Genomic DNA, 19,829 nt, shown 5'->3' with positions numbered 1-19,829 from the left:
ATTTTGTTGTGTTACCGACTTGTTTTGGGGAGTGAACTCCCTTTAGACATGGATAAGTTAGCTAACCAAGGTATCAGTATTTATCTGAACACCCGATACCAAAAAACTCTTCCTTCTTTGTTGGGTGTTCTACACATCTGCTCAATGTGGCTCTATGCAGAGAAAGTACTGGCAGCCATTTCAGATGTCATCATAGTCAATGTAGGCCCTAACATAATTACATTATTTTATATTAAATCTAGTTGAAGCTTTAGTAAAACGATTTGCATTGGAAACCAAGCATCATCACAAAAACCTCACACTTCATTACACCCTTCCCAAGTACCTATTCTTTTCTAAATTGTAATTTCTTTCTAAAAAAATCGATTGTACTGTTTCACTTCCATAAATGGGGGGGGGGGGGTGGCAGTACACTCGTGAACCACTGTAACACTACTGCTAGCAGTGGCGTAGTTAGGGGGGGTCATAACCCCCCCCCCCCCCCCATAGACCCCTCGGTATATAAAAAAAATATGAGGGGGGTGCAAATCGAAAGTTTGAGGGGGTGGGGTGCAAATCGAAAGTTTGTGGGGGGGGGGGGTGCAAATCGAAAGTTTGTCCCCGGGTAGAAATTGGACCCCCCCCCCCTTGAGACGATCCTGGCTACGCCACTGACTGCTAGGGCATCAGGTGCAACCACCTGTCTTCGTTTAGTCTATGATTGCTGTAGCCCACTGTGTCCCCAGTGGACATTCTTTGATAATTGGATCCCTTTTGCAGGACGCCCAAATCAACGAATCCCAGGATTTGATCTTCTGGCTCATACGTCTCTGAACTGATCTTAAAAACCAAAGTTAGTTGAAAATAAGCCACTCATATACAATGAAACGCTGAATTAAGACCAACAGCTCAAGTTAAGGTTACATTTATGGAAGAAGAAATGTGGTTGACGATCAGCTGGTTTAAAGTAAATAACAGATGCACAGAGCTAGAGGCCTGACGTGAAAAAAATAAATTGCCACGCTCATGCATTGGCGCTCTGCTAGGCGCCAATAAATACGTCAAGTAGTAGAGGCCTACATTCGATGATTTACATAACATGACAGTTTAAAAATAGTTGTTTGTGTAAGGTAATTTTAAATTGTAATTAATTTCCGAAGAAGGCGCCACTATCCTTAAAAATGAATTTGTTCTAGGAAGAGCGTGATTCCCCTCCAAATCTCCCCCCCCCCCCCCATTTACGCGATTATTTAAAGAAGGAGATATTTTCTTTTCTTCTGTTAGTGCAGAGATATAGAATAATATTATATATGTAGACCTATAGAATCTATATAGATCTAATAAAGCTTTTATTGCAAACGTTTTCTTTTTTTTCTTTTTTGTTTATTTTCATTTTCCGGAGTCATTAAGAAGAAAAAAATAATTATTTGTTTCAAAACTTTTTTCAGCAGCAGACGAACACAATTTTTAATAAGATGGAAATCTAGGTCTTGGCTTGGTTATGGTTGTTTGGGCTAGACCTATCGATTTATTTTAACTGAACGGCAAAGATGGCTTCAACTTTTCTGCTGCTGGTAAACTACAATTTAAACATTTCTGGGTGAAATTTTTAAACGCGTAGATCTACATAGATCTAGATCTACCCATTTACTAACTAGATCTAGTCTAAAGTAAACTAGTCTAGCCTACCTTTCTAGATTCTAGATCTGTCCAGATCTAAGATCCAGATCTCTGAATCTTAAGATTAGGTACTAGGATAAATTTTGAAAATTGGTTTAATAGGAAAACAACCACTACAGTTAAAAGGAGCAAAAAATTACAATAACAGATCAGTTTTCCTTTTTGATGTAGCTCAAACGGTTAAATAGTTATGATTTTTTTTCGTATTAAAAAATGTGATTTTTTTAACATAGGATTTTTTCCAATTTCTGTGTTAGAGTTTTTTTAAGCGTTTACTAAAATTGTCCTAGCTTGTAAACCATATGGTCAAATTGATTATAACTTTGCAATATCTTTATCTATCATATATGCAAGGATAATAAACAATAAAATTAGAAATTTATGGGCAGAGTTAAACAAAAACAGAAGTAGAACAGGGTACCCCCCCTATTTTTTCATATACAGTGCATTCATAAAATCTCAGTTAAAATTTTAACACTTTGAAAAATTAAGCTCAAACTTGCTGAGAATGATGAGCTATGGATGTGTTAGTTATTACAATCAAAATAATATTCATAACTGAAAAGATTTTTGTTTTAACTGCTACAGAGCTGATAGATTATGCCATTTCGCAAATCCGAAGTCTTGTTGATGTTAAATGCAACATGATGGCAAATTTGAGTTATTAAGCACTTAAGTCTCAAAATTTGTCTGGCTCTAGATGACTCTATTCTCAAACAGAAACAATCAAAATATGTGTTTAAATCTATCTGTTTGACAAAAAATAAGGGGTGGAACAGGGTAAACCCCCTATTTTTAAATACGAAATTTGTTCATACACCATTTGTTTAGGCTCAATCTATTTGAATCTAAAGCTAACAACTAACTAGAGTGAAGCTCTAAGATAAGTGTGTTTAATGGTTCTATCTAAATAGTTGACAAATAGGTAAAGGATGGTAAAAATGTAAAATGCTGAGTCATCGACACACCTGACATTGAAAAACTGAGCGCACATATTTAAATTTAAAAAATGAAGGCTAATTTAATCTTTTAGAAATGTAAGGTGTTTTATTCGAATAAATGTAATAAACTTGTTGATATACTTATATATATAGTTTAATTTAAAAAATATGTGTTTCTGCCTATTCGTTAATATATTACATTTCAGGAGAAGTTCAACATTGGTTGGTTTTAAAAGGATATAGTTCATATCACAAATTAATTAGTTTGCCTAAATAAAAGATGAACACATTATTTATTTTAATAGTTTTAATTCCTCTTTTACATAGTGTTCCATCATTAGACCATATAACTGTCATTAGGCCATATAACTGCTTATCATATTGTAGAGATGTGCTGGTTTTAGAAGTGTAGGTTCTATCTGGAAAAGTAAACAGTACAAGTACATTATTTGCCTTCCCATCAAAATAAAAAGGTTTTCTGAATACACCAAATATTTAATGTGTATTGTTATTACAAGACCTTCCTTTCTCTCCCCCCCCCCCCACCCCACTACCGTCAATATCAAAACAACGCTCACCCCAATCGCCGGCGTCTAAACAACGCTCGCCACTATCGCCGACGTCAAAACAACGTTCGCCGCTATCGCCGGCGTCAAAACAACGTTCGCCACTATCGCCGGCGTCTAAACAACGCTCGCCACTATCGCCGCCGTCAAAACAACGTTCGCCGCTATCGCCGGCGTCAAAACAACGTTCGCCGCTATCGCCGGCGTCAAAACAACGTTCGCCACTATCGCCGGCGTCAAAACAACGCTCGCTGGCGTTAAAACAATGATAGCCACTATCGCCGGCGTCAAAACAACGCGCGTCGGCGTCAAAACATTCAAATCCCCGACAAAACCGACATTCAAATCCCCGACAAAACCGACATTGATATCCCCGACAAAACCGACACTGAAATCCCCGACAAAACCGCTCATCAATAAGGCACGTGGCTAAGCGCTCGCGTCATCAATGCTCACGATAAAACAGCTTTGCCGCCCATGCTACAGTGATAACACCAAAAATGCACGGCGCTACAAAGTTTACATTCAAACACATGTGGTGAGAAACTTAAAAATGTAGTAAAGTATTTGTATCTATCAGCGGGCGAAAAAAATTAACCATAAATGACGTCACCAAGTTGTATCGCCCACCGATGTTTACTAAGTTACATTTACTCAACCCTCACGCACGTAGCACATCAGAAAAAGCCAAAACTTGACCTCACTTTCACCCGTAATTCTGTGACGTCAAATAGGACGGTCATTGACCGTTTCCCAGTGAACACAGTTAAAAAAATAAAACACGCTAGGGCCTATAGATTTGTTATATATATAAAAATCTACAATAATATTAAATAAGTTAACAAATTAGGCCTACACTGTTCCAAATATAAAAAAAAAAAACAACAAAGTTGATACGCCTATCTTGCCCACAATCTAATACATAATTTCCTAGTTAATGGCCGTCTTTACACATGCTTACGCTTAACACCATATGACGTCATGCAATTAGTCAAGCTTCCCCCCCCCCCACTCTCTCCCCATCCACAATACAGTAGACCCTACACATAACACAATCATCTCCCTCTCGTGTAAGCGTAAAGTATTAAGAAATAAAGAGACCCGACACCTTCCGGTTTTTTACTTTCGCTTTCTAAGTAAGCACTAGACAGCGCTTAACCATACACCCCACTGTGCAGCATATAACTTCTATGAGCTGCATCCAAACTCTTTCAAATTTCAGTATGATAGAGGAAAATGGTGTAGGGACTCTAGCAATCAAAAAAAAAAGACATGCGTCCAATAGTTAATTTTAAATAATAAATCAAACTTACCTTATTTTCAATGAAAAGCTCCATTTTGAATAATCCATGAAAATAAAAACAAAATATAAAAAGCCAGGCAAAGTCCATTTTTAAGTAGAAAAACAATTTTCACATTAAATTTGACCGTTCAATAACGGAGAGGAAAAAAATTTACTAAACCGTCGAATTCGCGTAGCCGCACACGCAAACCTGTCGGTAACGGGAGAAAAAATACGCCGCTCAGCGAGAATCGGGAGGCCAATCCTAGTACCTACTTAAGATCTTCTAGAATCTAGTCTAGGCCATGAGTATGCGGCCTAAGCCCTGCCCGATGCCCTGAGATCTAGATCTAGATCTACTCGTATTATAACTCTGTATTATAACATGTGTCTAACTGTCTTAGTTAGACACATATTTGAAATAAGATCTAGATCTAGAATCTAGGGTAAAACCTTAGTTTAGCATCGGTTATTCCGGAATGGTATTTTTTAAAGCAGTAAAAAACAGTAAAACAATGGCAAAGTCTGTCACACAGTTCCGGAAGTACTGTAAACCATACTTTATTTGGCGTCATCTTTTATTTTTTAATACAGAACGTTTAATTTAAAATTTGGATAGATTTAAATACTGCTTTACTAATCATTTTGTATAGTGCCTAACTAGTTATTTTTAAGTATTTCAGATAAATATATCCGTCCGCTACTAAACATTGTTTAACAGGGTTCGTACGCAGTCTGGAAAAAATCTTGAATTTAGAAAAGTGAATTTCAGACTTTAAAAAGTCTGGACGGGTCTACACTGTGGTATGACGTTTTTTTGCTGGATCGCAGAAAACCTGATTTCTCAGTTACTACCTCATTGGGTGAGGGGGGGGGGGGGGGGGGAAATAAGTGTTAGACCTATCTAGTTTCTTTTTTGTTGTTGTTGCGTGAAAAATGATAGATATCACTGATATCTAAACTTGTATGAACTAACCATGACCCCAAGTAGGTAGTTAGTGCTGTTTGGCTGGGGAAAGGGGGGGGGGGGGTAAAAGTTACAGATTAAACTTGGCTACTGTGACCTCACAGTGACCCCTCCACCGTCTCTTGGGGAGGGGGGGATACCAGTAGTTTTTTAACAGCTGTCAAAAGTTTCTCAGCTATAAGCACAAATAATGGTGTCGTTACAAAGGTCTGGTTTCATTTTCAAAATAGGGTACAAACCCTGTTTCTAGTCACTTGTACTATTTTTGTAATCATTTTTACTATTTTCGTAATCTAGATTTTTTTTTTTTTACTTAGCCTAGCAGCTAGCTTTTTAAAAAAATCTTAATATTGTTGCTCCTATGATCACCAGCTCACGTCTCCTTGTCAGTTCAGTGGGAGAAAAATCCCATCTTAGTCATTGGGTCACTGTGAGTTCATAGAGAATATTATTTTAGACGTTTTTAAAAAATCTTTATCTAGCATCATATATCAATTATATTTGATCTATATTTAAAATTATAAACATTGTCACCCGCTACTTGCCTGCTCATGTTTTCTTGTGTACGCAAGAAAACTACCATCGTTTGAGGGGGTCACAGTTAGTGCATATAAAAACTTAAACATAGGTCGTAGCCAAAGCAATAACAATATGACAAAATGCGCTTGGGGTCATTGTGGGTTTTTATAATCTTGTCAGTGGGAGAAGGTGCAGAGAATTGTTGAAAATGTAGAAGTATAAATAAATAATTTAATAAGTATAATTTATTTTTTATTAGCCTAAGTAATTTAAATTATAAACATTTTAAAAATCATCTTTATTGACATTTAGATCTATATGATGAAAAAATAAATCGTTGGCGGCGGTAATATTGCAAAATTTCTTTGCAACAATACAACATATGGTTGCAACAGAAGTGGCTTCAAGCGTGCAAATGTCATGTGACCGACGTTTTTTGCACCCATATCACAATTTACCGCATCGCTGTTTCACGTCTTCCAATTTACCAATGCCCATTAACACGATGACATCATACGTAACTGCATTTTTAATTTTTTGTTGCATTAAACCACTTTAACTTTATTACGCCCTATCGATCTAGTTTAACTCAAGGGTCGACAACATATTTCGAAATCTCAAAAATAGATGTTGACATAGGCCTAGGCCTACTAAAGAGGGTATTTGAATTAGTTTCTCATTTCAAAAGGAACTTCAGTTAAAAATATTCAAAAACACATTTAGTTCTGTTGTACATATTAAATTATGGCAAATCTTTAAGTATTAGTAATTTGATCTATTCATAATTTTTACTGTTAGGAAATTCTGATATATGGTGAGTCAGGTACACTCAATCTTTAAAGTGTCACCATTGGCTACTTGGTGCATTAAATCATTTCAGTAGTTCACTGTATTCTTGGCTTAACAAGAATCACATCATACGATAGGCCTAACAATCATCACTCTTTTAAGTTGGTATCATCCTTGATCTGTAATTTCATGTATCCCTATATGCGTCAATGTCTGCCTAGGTCACTTACTTTGGTGAATATTTTTTCCTTGGTTTCAATAATTATGCACTCCATGCTCGCATTTTTAAATATACCGACATTTATTTATTAGAAGGTGAACATAATCAAACACAATACAAAGTTTTTTATTGCAGTAGAATAATATATGAAATGTATAATCTTATTACGCAACTAATTAATTAGTTATTTCATTATTTCAAATAATAATGGGAGTTAATTTTTATTAAGGCAGAACACTATGCAGACTTGGTATATGGCCTCACCTCTGTAAAAGAGATTGTTTATATTATTGTTATGAGTTTATATTTAACCCAAAGCAACAAGATGCGGAGGGAGCAGTTTTTGCTCCCTCTGCATATTTTTACAGCTTGGCCAATTAGCAATTGGTGTCTCTCATCTTACTGATACTGAATCTAGAAATCTAGATTTAGTCTAGAATTTAGATACATTAAAAAGTATTCTTTTATATCTAGATCTATATTTTTAGTCAAATTTAAATCTGTTGTTTAGCTGCTATCAACAGTCTGTCTCTAGTGGTCTGCTGTTCTGTCCGCTTTTCATGTATATGTAGTTAATTAGTGATAAATAAAGACACTACTATTATTGTTGAATCACATTATCATTTTAATTCAAGATTATAAAGAAATGTGTGATCCTCAGTTCTGTGCCTGAAAGTGTGAATCTTTTTTATTTTTATTTAAATATAAGCATTACATGAAAGGTTTCTTGTGAAACAATAAATGGCCGGTTCACAAAAAAGCTAAATTAAATATATACATATATACATATATGTATATTGATTTAGCAATCTGGCCACTCTGTCCTATTACGAGTTGGTTAGATAAATCTTTTGTTCTCCAATAGCAAAATAGATCTGCAAAATAATAATCTTAGTAAAATTATATCTTTACCTTGATGTCATTTCACTCATGTATTTGAACTGAGCAAATTCATTAACAACTAATGAATAATATATATTTTTTTCCTTTTTGCTTGGATATGTTTTGTTTATCAATATTTCAAATTTAAATTGAATACGAATGATTATTTGGTTATATATAATGTTAACATTTTTTGGGCAAATGGCATTCGGACAAGTGTCCACTCTGGCATTTGTCGCTTTAGGGCAAGTGTCAGTTTGGGAAATCTGGCAAACGGCATTCAGGCAAATGTCCGGCTCCCCTTAGTATAAGTAGTTGGTTTGAAATTTGTAATATTTTATCTATTGGCAGTACCCATATTAAAAATCCATTTAGGTTTAAGTTTATAAGCTGGCTGTCTTGCAAGTTATGTCATGTAGCCATATTTACATAACATAACATGTTATATATATAATTTATATTCTTTATGCGTGTATATATCTATATCTATCTATAAATGTTTGTGTATGTATGTATATATATTATTATATATATAGATAGATACAGATATATATCAACACAATACATAACCATATCACTGGCTTTGGAGACAAGTGTTTATTTTAGAGCATTGACATATTTCCGAAGTTATCACTTAAATATTTTTATAAAGGTACATTTGATGAAAATTAAATAAAATTGTGAATTTTAGTATTATAATCTAAGCACTAATTTGTTAGCATTCTGGTTTATACATAGAGTTTTTACCTTCATTGGCCATGTGAGTTTTAGTGTAGACTGTCCATTGGGGGCTTACTTTTAAAAAATCATTGCCTTGATAATAATCCACTGAAAAAGACCAAGACATTTTATGTTTTTGTGTATGGTAATTTCAAAAATATTTCACTTCACCATTTTTAATTTTGACAAATCTGCATTAATATTAATATTATAACAACAATAGGTGCTTAGTTGGTGTAAACTTGAATTTTGTATTTAATATGCTGGGTGTATTGGAACAGAAGATAATGTAAGACCTACATATACATACTATTTAAAATGTGTGTACTCCTGAAGCACTGTTGCTTCAAAGAGAATTCAATGTTGCTTTGTACCAACCAATTATATAAATAAAAGAAAACTCATTAACTTTATAAGCTGCTCCTCAAAAATATGGGATGAACTGCAGCAAATGATATAGGTTTTAAAATACCCAACACTAAACTCTGAATATTATTGTTTTTGGGCATATTTTTTTTCCTAGTTTATTGAAGCTTTGTTTTGGTGTTCAGGATTATTTATTTTTGTATTTGTTTTTTACTCTACCTGACCTATTATTGGTTATATTGTTTTTTATGTTATTTGTTTGCAATATTTGTTTTTTCTTAAAGATCAAGGTGTAGTTTCTGTATTTTTGTATTTGATGGTTGCATTTTTGGTTAATGTGATCTGTTATAACTATACTGTTAGTTGCTACGTTTAATTGACTATGTTTGCACTTATGATAAATCTACCTTTCATGTGGTGTAAAATATATTAATATATCAAGCTCATCCATGAAAAGTCAGATAGGTCTCTTGATGAATTAGACTTAACATTGTATGTCAACTAACATAAAGATAAAACCCATGATGTAAATGTTTGTAAAATATTGAAGTAATTGAATTTTGTCAACTGTATCAAATAACAATATATATATTACCTAATTTGTTTAATTTTCATTCTCTGATCTTCTAAAAGAAAAATTTCAAGGTGAACATTGAGTATTTGTCAATGTCATGTTAAGGATAAAAGGCACACCTGAAACAAACATATGTATTTCAATATATCATACATCTGAAATACCCCAATATTTAAAAGCTACTAAAAAAAAAATAATAAAATTACGTTTTGGCTACTGTAGCATATAATATATTATGCTACTTTTTAATTTATAGAACATTATTAAAAAAAAAAACATGGGTTACTATTAGTTTGCAGTTTAAAATGGACATTTCAAACATGTAAAAGTATATTTTTGAAACAAACTTATTAAACAAACACATTGCATTAAAACCACATACATTTTATTTGCATTGGATTCTCGGGAAATTTCACATGACATTTTAACTGGTATGAGGATTTTCAAACTTGAACTTTATATAACCCTGTGATTCGTTTTCTCCCTACAGCATTAAGGCGTTTGAATCCAGTTTAATAAAGTTTGTCTGTTAAAATCTTTAACAAGACATTTTCCTACATCAGAGATCACTGATCTCTGATTTATGTCTTGGAATCAACTCATCTGTGCTGCCTAAATCTGTCTTTGGATTTTGGTAGTGCAGTCTCATCTCAGAATTTCATTTCAAAAGGTAAAGTTGTAAATTAAATTGTTTGTTAAAAAGAAAGAAAGTATGATATTTATAGGAGCAGCATGAAAAGCTAGGTTAATACAAATGATTTTTTTTTCCCACAACAAAGTTTGTTTTATTTTCTGACCCATCTTTGATGGGATGGATGATAGTGTTAGAGACATCTACCTTTTTTTATTGAGGGAAATTATTTCCTTTTCATGCTGCTGTTTCAGTTTTTTTAAATTCACTGTGAAGTGAATTTGAACGAAGTTGGGATAAACATCACAAAAAGGGACACTACTGTTGTCCCTGCTTGTTTTATGAATTATTGACAAAGTAATAATGCTAGTCATTTTGTTTTTGGTGCTGAAACATTACAATATAAATTAGAAAACAACGGAGTTCCATGAATAAAATGTTGTGCCTATTTTCAGTAATTGCAACATATTTGTTGCAATATTTTTGGGGTATTGTTATACTCCAACTTATGCAAAAACCCATCATCATTTGAGAAAGAATTAAACTCAAATCTATGAAAGTAAATGTAATTTTGTTGTGTCACTGACACTCCATTCACTTCATTCCAGTCTGAAAGTATAAAAAGGTGTTATGTGTAAACACTTTATTATAAAGTTTATAATATTAATTTTAAAAAATAATCTTTCGTCATTTTTATTCAGGTTTCTTTTTTTATGATGATAATTTTCTTTACATGCACAAGGTAAAATATTTATACCAGGGTTTTTATATCTGCCAGTTGAAGACACGTCTTGCTCAAGAAAGTGAAAATAGTATCAACTTCCATAGTATTTCAAATCAGAAGGCATTAGTGCTGCCAACTTGACAGCAGCAACAATGAATTATGACATGAACACTTACCCTGCCTACAATAACTTTGAGGTAAGCTCAATAGATTAACATTCATTATATTGTTTTGACAGATTATTTTAGCACTAACTATATATATAGAAATAACATTTTAATGTACTTTAAAATTTTTGTCAACAGACTTATGGAGGTTCAGCTGGTGAGCAACAGTATACTGGTAATTTTAATCCTTATATCTAATATAAAATATGTTGCAGAGATCAAGCAGAGATTTAAACTTAAGAAATATTTGCAATTAACATCTAAAGAAAACTGATCCAAGGGTAATTTTTAAGTCTTGACAGTTATTAAAAGTTCACTTGTAATGAGAGTTCGTTTTCTCCTCTAGATTGCAGGATGCTACTCAGATCTATCTAATTCTGATCATTTAGTAGAGGTGGTTTTTTATTTTCAGGTGTAAATCAAGCACCTGGTGCTTATCCATGGAATGCTTCAGCTAGTGCTCCAGTGGCTAGTCAGAGTACTCCTGAACAGCCCTCACAGCCATACGATTATAATTATGGATATGGCAACTATTCAGGGGGCTATCAAGATTACAGTGAAGGCTATGATTACGGTTATGAAGGTAGTTATGATCAATGGAATGCCACTACTAGTAACACAACTATCACTAGCTCAGCAAAACCACCACAGAGGGGTGGTTATACTCCAGCAGAAAGGGGCGGTTATTCCCAATCTGTGGCTCCAAAGAGAGGTGGTTATGCACCAGCTGAAGTTCCTCAAAGAGGTGGCTTTGCGCAGTCTGCTGCTCCAGAAACAGGTGGCTATGCACAGTCAGATTCATCACAAGCTGGGGGATATGCACAACCACCACCTCCACAAAGAGGTGGCTTTACACAACCACCACCTCCGCAAAGAGGAGGTTATATACAACCACCACCTCCGCAAAGAGGAGGTTATACACAGCCACCACCTCCTCAAAGAGGTGGCTTTATACAACCACCACCTTCACAGAGAGGTGGCTATACTCAACCACCACCTTCACTGTTAGGGGGCTATACACAGCCACCTCCTTCACAGATAGGGGGCTATGCACAACCACCTCCCCCTCAAAGAGGTGGCTATGCACAGTCAGGAGCGCCTCAAGAAAGTGATTATACACCAGAGGCCACAGCACAGAGAGGTGGTTATACACAAACACAAGGTTATGAGTACGCTGGTCCAGCTGGAGATAATGGTGCTTATGCTGGAGGCAATGTTCAAGGGGAAGCACCTTTTGGAAGAGGCAGAGGAGTCGCTGGCATGAGAGGTGGGGGTAGAGGCATGGGAGCAGGTAGAGCAACTATAGGAGAGCAAAACTGGGGTAATGATGGAGATAATGCTAAACCATGGAATGTTGGCAGAGGTGGTTTTAATAACATAGGCTACGAGGCAAAAAAGCCATTTGGTTTTGGTAGTGGAAATAGGGGTCGTGGTAGAGGAGGAATGCAGGCTGAAACCGCCCACTCTAATACTGGGTTTGGTCATTTCGCCAACAACAGAGTTCCAATGAATCAAGAGTCATTAAATGCTAGCTCTACAACACAGGCATTAATTTCAAGATGGAAAACATTTACCAGAGGTTTTACAGATTGTGGGAACGCTATCTCCAACTTGGAATGCTCACTCAAAGCTTCAAAGGTAAAATAATATCTATATAAAATAATGTTTGCTGTGCTTGATTTAACATTTATAAAACTTTTTGTACTTTAAAAAATGGTATACTTACTAAAAAAGAAACAACGGAAGTAAAATATAAAGCAATATTTGACAATGAAAACATGCAACTGTTGTTTATTATTAATATTCTAAAATATAGTTCTAAACGGGAATATCTTTTTAAAAAAACCCCACAAATTAACAATCCACAGTTGAATTTGGAATGCCCTTTTTGATGTAAACATTTTTTTAAAAGTTATTGATACAGTTGAATGTAAACCATTTGTTTTTTTTTTTTTCAGATTAACATCCTCCAATTGCACTTTGATTGCAAGTTTCTTTCTAAATGTAACACCTACAGCATCTTTACTGGCGTTCTTCATATCAATAAAATTGTTGACAACAATGTAACTGAATCTCTGTTTATTGCCAGAGGGGTGGGTCTCAGCAAAAAGAGCGCAAAAATGGATTGTTATGAGAAGGCTTATAACTTGTTGCTAAACTGTAATGTAAGTTCTGTAGTTGTTCTATTGTATAACTTTAACTTACTATGTATGGAATATTTTATTAGTGTCCCTAAGGTGGATAAATATAGTTTCTTAGCATTTGTTTTTTTGTCATAGTTTTGTTTTCTTTTACAAGTAATGTTTTTGATATTTTAATTTTAAAAGGGGCAAGTTTAAAAATAATTTCCATTTGTAAGCAAAAATGTTTTTGATAACAAAAAAAAAAAATTAAAACTATTGAGTTTTTTTTACTATATTAATTTTTAACAATTCAGGTTCAAGACATTGTGACTCAAAAGGACTATGGGGAGGCCAAACTTTCACAAGATGTTCAAACTTTGTACAAAGAAAATCCTGAAGAGTTTTCTGAACTTTTAAAAGTAAGTATTCTTACAGTTTCTTCTATTTTCTATAAATATTTAAATTTGTTATCATTTACTCTTTGCCCCTACCATTTTTAAAATGCATTGCCATAAAAATATTCAATTTCTTAGAAAAGCATCGCTTTGATAGAAGTGGTAGTCCCTAAAGCATCAGTAACTCCCATCAATTCTGGACAAGGAGCAAACCGTGGAAGAGGACACACAGGAAATCAAGGCATCAGTCGTGGTGGAACTCAAGCAATGGGTCGTGGGGGAGTAGGAGTAAGTCGTGGGGGTCTTGGAATAGGTCGTGGTGCAGGTCAAGCTATGGGTCGTGGGGGTCCAGGATTAGGTCGTGGTACAGGTCAAGCTATGGGACGTGGAGGTGGTCTAGGTATGGGACGTGGAGGAGGCCTAGGTACTGGACGTGGTAGCAGTCAAAGAGGGGGTCGTGGTGGAAGTCAAGGAGTAGGTCGTGGTGGAAGTCTGGGTACCAGCGGTGCTGTTAATAAAGTAGCAGGTCGTGGTGGAATTCAAGCAGGCAGTCGTGGTGGGTCCATTGCAGGAAAGAAACGTGCTTCTAACACACCATTAAGTGACGTTGATGCTAAACGACCAAGATTTTCATTGGCACCAACGAAAACAGTTGGAATTCTTATGAATCCTGCAGATCCATTAATAGACAAACTAGCCAAGTTGAAAAAGGTAAGAATGGATGTATAGTTGTTTTATTGTATTTATTTTATATGATAAAAAATAAACAACTTTTCTTTGCCAAAAATACACTTCTGATGAAAAAATTAATAAATAAAATTTACTTTATTATATTTTGTTAATAGAAAAAAAATGTTAGTTTTTTTACTTAAATTATGAATTAATCAGATTAGTATTAGAACAAATACTTTTTTGGTAAATTATTTTTGCATAGAAACTGTTTAGGCACAAAAATAAAATACTGTTTAAAAGGCCTCTTTCAGTTTACTTATATGAGAAAAAAAATTAAAAAACAAAATAAAGGCAGTTTAATGGAAAAATGCAAAAAAATAAAAATAAAAAAGAACATACTGTTGCAGTACCAGCAAAGAAATTAGCTGAATATAAGATTAACTAGTTTCATTATAAGAAGCTGGGAAGTAATGTCTTAAGGAGTTGCTTGCTTTAATTCTGAACTCATTTCATTTTAAATGTGACAGTTACTAAAAGAAGAAGGGATTACTAAGCTGCATATAGTTCCTAAAGTTGACCAAATAGCCCATAAGACCGCAATAAATATTAAGAATATTTACAGGTTTCAAGATGTAAGTATCATTTATATTAACATATTCTATTAATTAATTTTGTATAGAAACACACCCTATTATATATTATTAATATATATTCCTTTTAAAAACAAAGTTGAAATTTGTGCTGTTTAAATTAATCTGAACAATGCATGATTTTGTAATAAAAAAACCTAAGTATTAAGGAGTATGGTGATAAGAATATCTTAGCAAGAGTTTGAGAAATGTTAAACCTCACATATTTCAGGTTCCCATTCTTGGGTTTGAGAGCAAAATGCCAGTTTATTGTGAAGTTTACTTCGATGATGTTTTCATGGCTGATGGAATAGCTGATTTCAAAAGAAATGTTGCCATGCAAGATGCTTATAACAATTTGGCCACAGCTCTTTATTCCCAACCACTGGAAGCCATTGTTTCTTGTTCTAGGTAATTTTTGCATGGTTAATTTTAAAAAAAAAAGTTATTCTTTTTAAACAATATACTTAAATGGTAAATTCCTTCTGCTGAATTTATTACTTTTCGTAGTCATCTGTTTTGTTTATTATTATATATAATGTTATTGAATGAATAATGTTATTAAATGTTATATAGCTAATATTAGAATTGAGCCTTGGACTATGGAAAAATAAAACTTGTATTTACTGACACTAATTTTAATTGCATTATGTAAGTGCAAAGTAAGCAGAGTGTTACTGAAGGTATTTACTACAAAAAGATATAGTAAATAAATTTAAAGCTACTGAGCAGATACTTATAAAGTGCACTGAGCTGCAAAATATAAGATTCATCTCATTAGAACTACCAACCTAAGAGGCTTGACTACATTTGTTAAAATTAGCCTCACCGTTAAAATTCTAATAAACATAAAACTAGTGTAATGTTTTGTTAAAAAAAAACTGCTTAATGTTAAATCAGGATATTCTGTTTGCTTGACCCTCTGTTAACCATCTTTTGTTTCCTCTCAGAATTTGGCAACCATTTATGTGCTCAGATCCTGATGTCTGTAATGTAGTTACTAAGTGGCAAGGAGAAGATAACAATTCACTATTGAGTGAGTGAAAATTAGCCAGAAGAGTTCATTTAAGCGTTAAGTGAGAAAGATCATAACTTAAAAAAAAAATTGTGGAACATATTATTTATGTAGTCTTTATAGGAAACAAGTTTTTAAAAATATTTGCCATTTCATAGGTATGGTTAAAATAATGATCCTTAAAACTATGGTGCCTTTATAAAAGTGTTTCAATTATTACAGCCAGCAATCTGACCAACATGAAACAGATGATGCAGTCCATGCCTGATGTAACTATTCCAATAGAAAAAATGGTACTCACTGAACATGAATCAGATAAAGATATCCAAAATATTTTCAAGGCATTAGAGCTTAGTGCCACAAGAAATCTGATGCTTTTAGAATGTGAAATTGTCAGAAACCCTGATTTAAAATTTACGTAAGTAGAAATTTTTACGCTCAGTTTTCAGGTTGAGTTGAAAAGTTAGTGGTAGCTGCAATGTTTTTTTTTAAAGTATTGAGTTAGGATCACGGTGGGTTAATGACATCAGCCATTTTGAGTTTTAAAAGCTTTTTTTTATTGTCTTAAGATTTTAAATTATTAGCACTAAACTGTCAAACTACAAACTTTTAATTATTCCAATGTATGCAATAATATGAGTGTTTTCTTGTGTTCAACTACATGGTGAAAAAGCTATTAAGGTGTTTAAATAAGTCTTTAGAAATTATTAATTAGCTCAGGGATCATACTTGAATGAAATCACATTTTTATTCATCTTTCATGATGTGGGGAGGGGGTTCAGAAAGTGGGGAGGGGGTTCAGAAAATGGGGAGTAGGGAAGATAAAAAGAGTTTTAAAAAGAAATTATGGATGACCCTTTAAGCATTAAATGATCCTTTATGAAAATATATGATTCTAATTTATTGAATTGGCTTTTTTTCAGATGTTCAATCTCTTTGCAAGGCAGACTTTTAGCAAGTAGGACACATGGAACAAAAAATGGTGCTAAGCGTGTTTGTTCTGAAGCTGTAATGAATGAATTAAAGAAAAATAATGATTACATATTTGTAAGTAAAGTTTTGTGATCATGAACAACTGATCTCTATGGTACTAAACATCTTTCAAAAAATAAAATAATGTACAAATTTGTTAATAATTGAATTGATTATACATGGTTCATCGTGTTTTTTTACTAAATGTTAACAAGAATAAGCATTCATTAAGTCACTTGTACTTCAGGTTGCTACTGAGTATATTGGGAAGAAGATCACCAATCAAGAGCTGGTCTTAGAAGCAGCTAAAAAAAAGGCACTTGGAGAACCACCTGCTAAAGTTTTCTTCAAAAAAACAGAACACAAAGGTATACATAAAACATATTCTAAACATCTTCTAAACCGTTACTATAATATATTTACATGGAATCCTCCAAGACAAGGGTAGTTGGAGAATATAACAATTTTAAATTATTTATCTTATTGCAGATCAATTGTTTAATTATTAGTTCAGATAAAACATTACTATTAAAATCAAATATAGAACTCTTTTTTCATCCAGTGTGCAAGAAAGATAACTATAGTTTCTCAGTTATTTTTAAAAAGTTATTCACAAAATATTCTTATCTGTAATGTTGATAGATGGAGAAAATGCTAAACAAGATGTTGCAGATGCAACAAAACCTGACTTGGAAAACAAAACTGACACTGAAGAAATGAAAGCCCTTGTGCCTTGGATGGCTGCAGTAATGTATGATATCATTGATGATTATTATCAAAAGGTAAGTTGTGAATTAAACATAACTTGCAAATAAATCTAATGAACACATTTTAATTTCAATGAGCCAGCCAGCTTATTAGATATTATTTCCTTCTTAAATAAAAAAAAGATAATTATTAAAGTTTCAAACAAATCTTTTAGTTGTAAAAGGTAAAGAATACTCTTTATTTTCAGATAACCCTTGAAGATCTCATGGTTAATGTGACGGACATGACTAAAATACAGAGAGATGTTGTAAATGCATGTGCTTCCAAGATGGGCTTGCGTGTAATTACCAAGCTGAAAACTCACACAGACAGTTCATTACTGAGACGTACAGTCACTGCTCAAGATATGTGCAAAATGTTGCAGTTGCATGGTGGTCAGTCTGGAAGATACAAATTGGCAAGTTCATTTTATCTAACCAACTTTTGATAATTTTAAATTTTCTAGAAAAAAAAAAGAAGTCTCACATAGTTATGTAAGTCAGTATGTTTTGTGAATTTTTAAGATGTGTATTGTGAAAGTAACAGCTGTGATGACTATAGCAGATAAAGTAGTGTTATTGCACTGGACAAGCATAACATTAGGCATATTCTTTAGTCCTAAGCAGAAGCCTGGATTTTACTTGGACTTTGAATCTTTGGGTTAACTATTCTGTTTATTTCTTTTGTTGTTCCAGTTTTAACATTGCAAATTTTTTTCATTAGGTGACGTGCAAAAATAAATTATCAGAGGTGGAAAAAGAAAAATTTCGAGCTGAATGCCTGCAACAACACCAGAAACTGGTGGACGCTCGAACAAATGATGACCCTGATGCTCAGCCTACAGAGCCTACACCAGCCCCAATCAAAAGCACAGTAAGACCAGCTGCTAAAACTGCTCCAGCCACTAAAACAGGAACAGCACCTAAAATAAGGCCAGGCTCAACATATCGCCCTTTTCGTCCACAATCCAGACCAGCTTTTAGAGCTCCTCATCACATGCAAGCATTTAATCGTCCTATGCCTCTGATGAGTTCCCATCTTCATTATGGACCACCAAGAATGCCTAGATTTCCATTTCCTAGATTTTAAACTTGTTTTTTTAAAACGTGGAAGGTGGGGAGGTGTCATGGTTTCATTTTAATGATAGACATTTTACTTACACGAGTGTTAATTGTATCAGTATTGAGTATCAGAACAAAACTATTTTGTATACTATAAAATATAATGAAATGTTATGATGTTAGTCTGCTGTTTTATTGAGTGGGCACTGAGATTTTAAATGAAATTACAACACAAATTTTGCTCTTTCATATATTTATTTGTTTTTTAAGTGACATTTTTAAAAATGTTTCTTTAATGTGTCTATCAATGCATGAAATTCTTTGAAATTATGTAACTATTTTTAGTGGTACAAATAATGAGACTGTGTTCACAAAATAAGGGCTAAATATTGTTACTTTTAGTGTTCACCTGTAATTGTTTTAAAAAATGAAATTTTGCTTTTTTTTTTTAACGCTTACCTTCATACAAGTCATTACACTTGTTGTTTCCATAAGAAAAATAAAGTTGTCATAAAGTTTATTCTATCATGTGTGTGTTTTAAATGGTGTGTATGAAATTTTCTTCTATTTTCCCAGCCCTTTATTTAACAAGTAATATGCGATTTAAAAAAAATATTAAAATGATGTTAGCAATATCTAGAACTTCTCTGGGTTGTGGCATAGATTTAGCTTAGTTGTAGAACAGGAGTTAGTGAGGTATTGAAAGAAATAACATACCCTTCTAATCTGGAGTGGACAACTATAGAAATTAACAACCCCCTTGGTCTTACACTTCTAAATTTAATCAGATGAAGTCTATCTTAACTGGTATTAACTGTGGCTTGAACTAATGGTAGGAGTCATAGTAGCCTATTGATTTAGAGTCAAGTTAAAAAAAAAACTCAATCATTTTGTAGTCATGCAAGATGTATGTGCAGTTCTTTCAATATGTTCATTGAACATTGCTAGAATTTATTTCAACCTTGCACAAGATGCAGATAATATAATGTAACCAAAATAATGTATTGTTCTAATACTTGCTAGTTGTGAAATACATCATATCCATCATGGTCTAAGTCTAAATACTAGGTAGTTGTTAAATACATAATATCCATCATGTTGTGAACGTATGGTACTTATTGTAAAGTATAACATGTCACATGATCTGATAGGTATTGTAAAGTATAACATGTCACATGATCTGGTAGGTATTGTAAAGTATAACATGT

General features: G+C 33.5%; 1 protein-coding gene across 2 annotated transcripts; it reads left to right on the top strand.

Annotated features, from left to right (window-relative positions):
- Positions 1 to 1,461: 1,461 nt before the first annotated feature.
- LOC131950266 (uncharacterized) lies at positions 1,462 to 18,672 on the top strand. Of its 2 annotated transcripts, XM_059312346.1 has the most exons (17): positions 1,462 to 1,553; positions 9,976 to 10,155; positions 10,895 to 11,037; positions 11,146 to 11,182; positions 11,420 to 12,645; positions 12,966 to 13,172; positions 13,445 to 13,549; positions 13,664 to 14,236; positions 14,725 to 14,829; positions 15,059 to 15,237; positions 15,777 to 15,862; positions 16,064 to 16,259; positions 16,765 to 16,888; positions 17,061 to 17,181; positions 17,456 to 17,595; positions 17,769 to 17,978; positions 18,284 to 18,672. In XM_059312346.1, the coding sequence occupies exons 3-17, from the start codon at positions 10,993 to 10,995 to the stop codon at positions 18,647 to 18,649; spliced, it is 3,720 nt and encodes a 1,239-aa protein (XP_059168329.1). In that variant the 5' UTR covers positions 1,462 to 1,553; positions 9,976 to 10,155; positions 10,895 to 10,992; the 3' UTR covers positions 18,650 to 18,672. The 2 variants fall into 2 exon arrangements, with proteins under 2 accessions (XP_059168329.1, XP_059168330.1); XM_059312347.1 differs by lacking the exon at positions 9,976 to 10,155.
- The last annotated feature ends 1,157 nt before the right edge of the window (positions 18,673 to 19,829 follow it).

This window comes from Physella acuta, unplaced genomic scaffold, assembly GCF_028476545.2.
Source record: "Physella acuta isolate Inbredline_101_S28 unplaced genomic scaffold, ASM2847654v3 ptg000748l, whole genome shotgun sequence".
In the NCBI taxonomy this organism is placed as follows: Eukaryota; Metazoa; Mollusca; class Gastropoda; family Physidae; genus Physella; species Physella acuta.
This window is presented reverse-complemented; position numbering and strand designations above follow the sequence as displayed.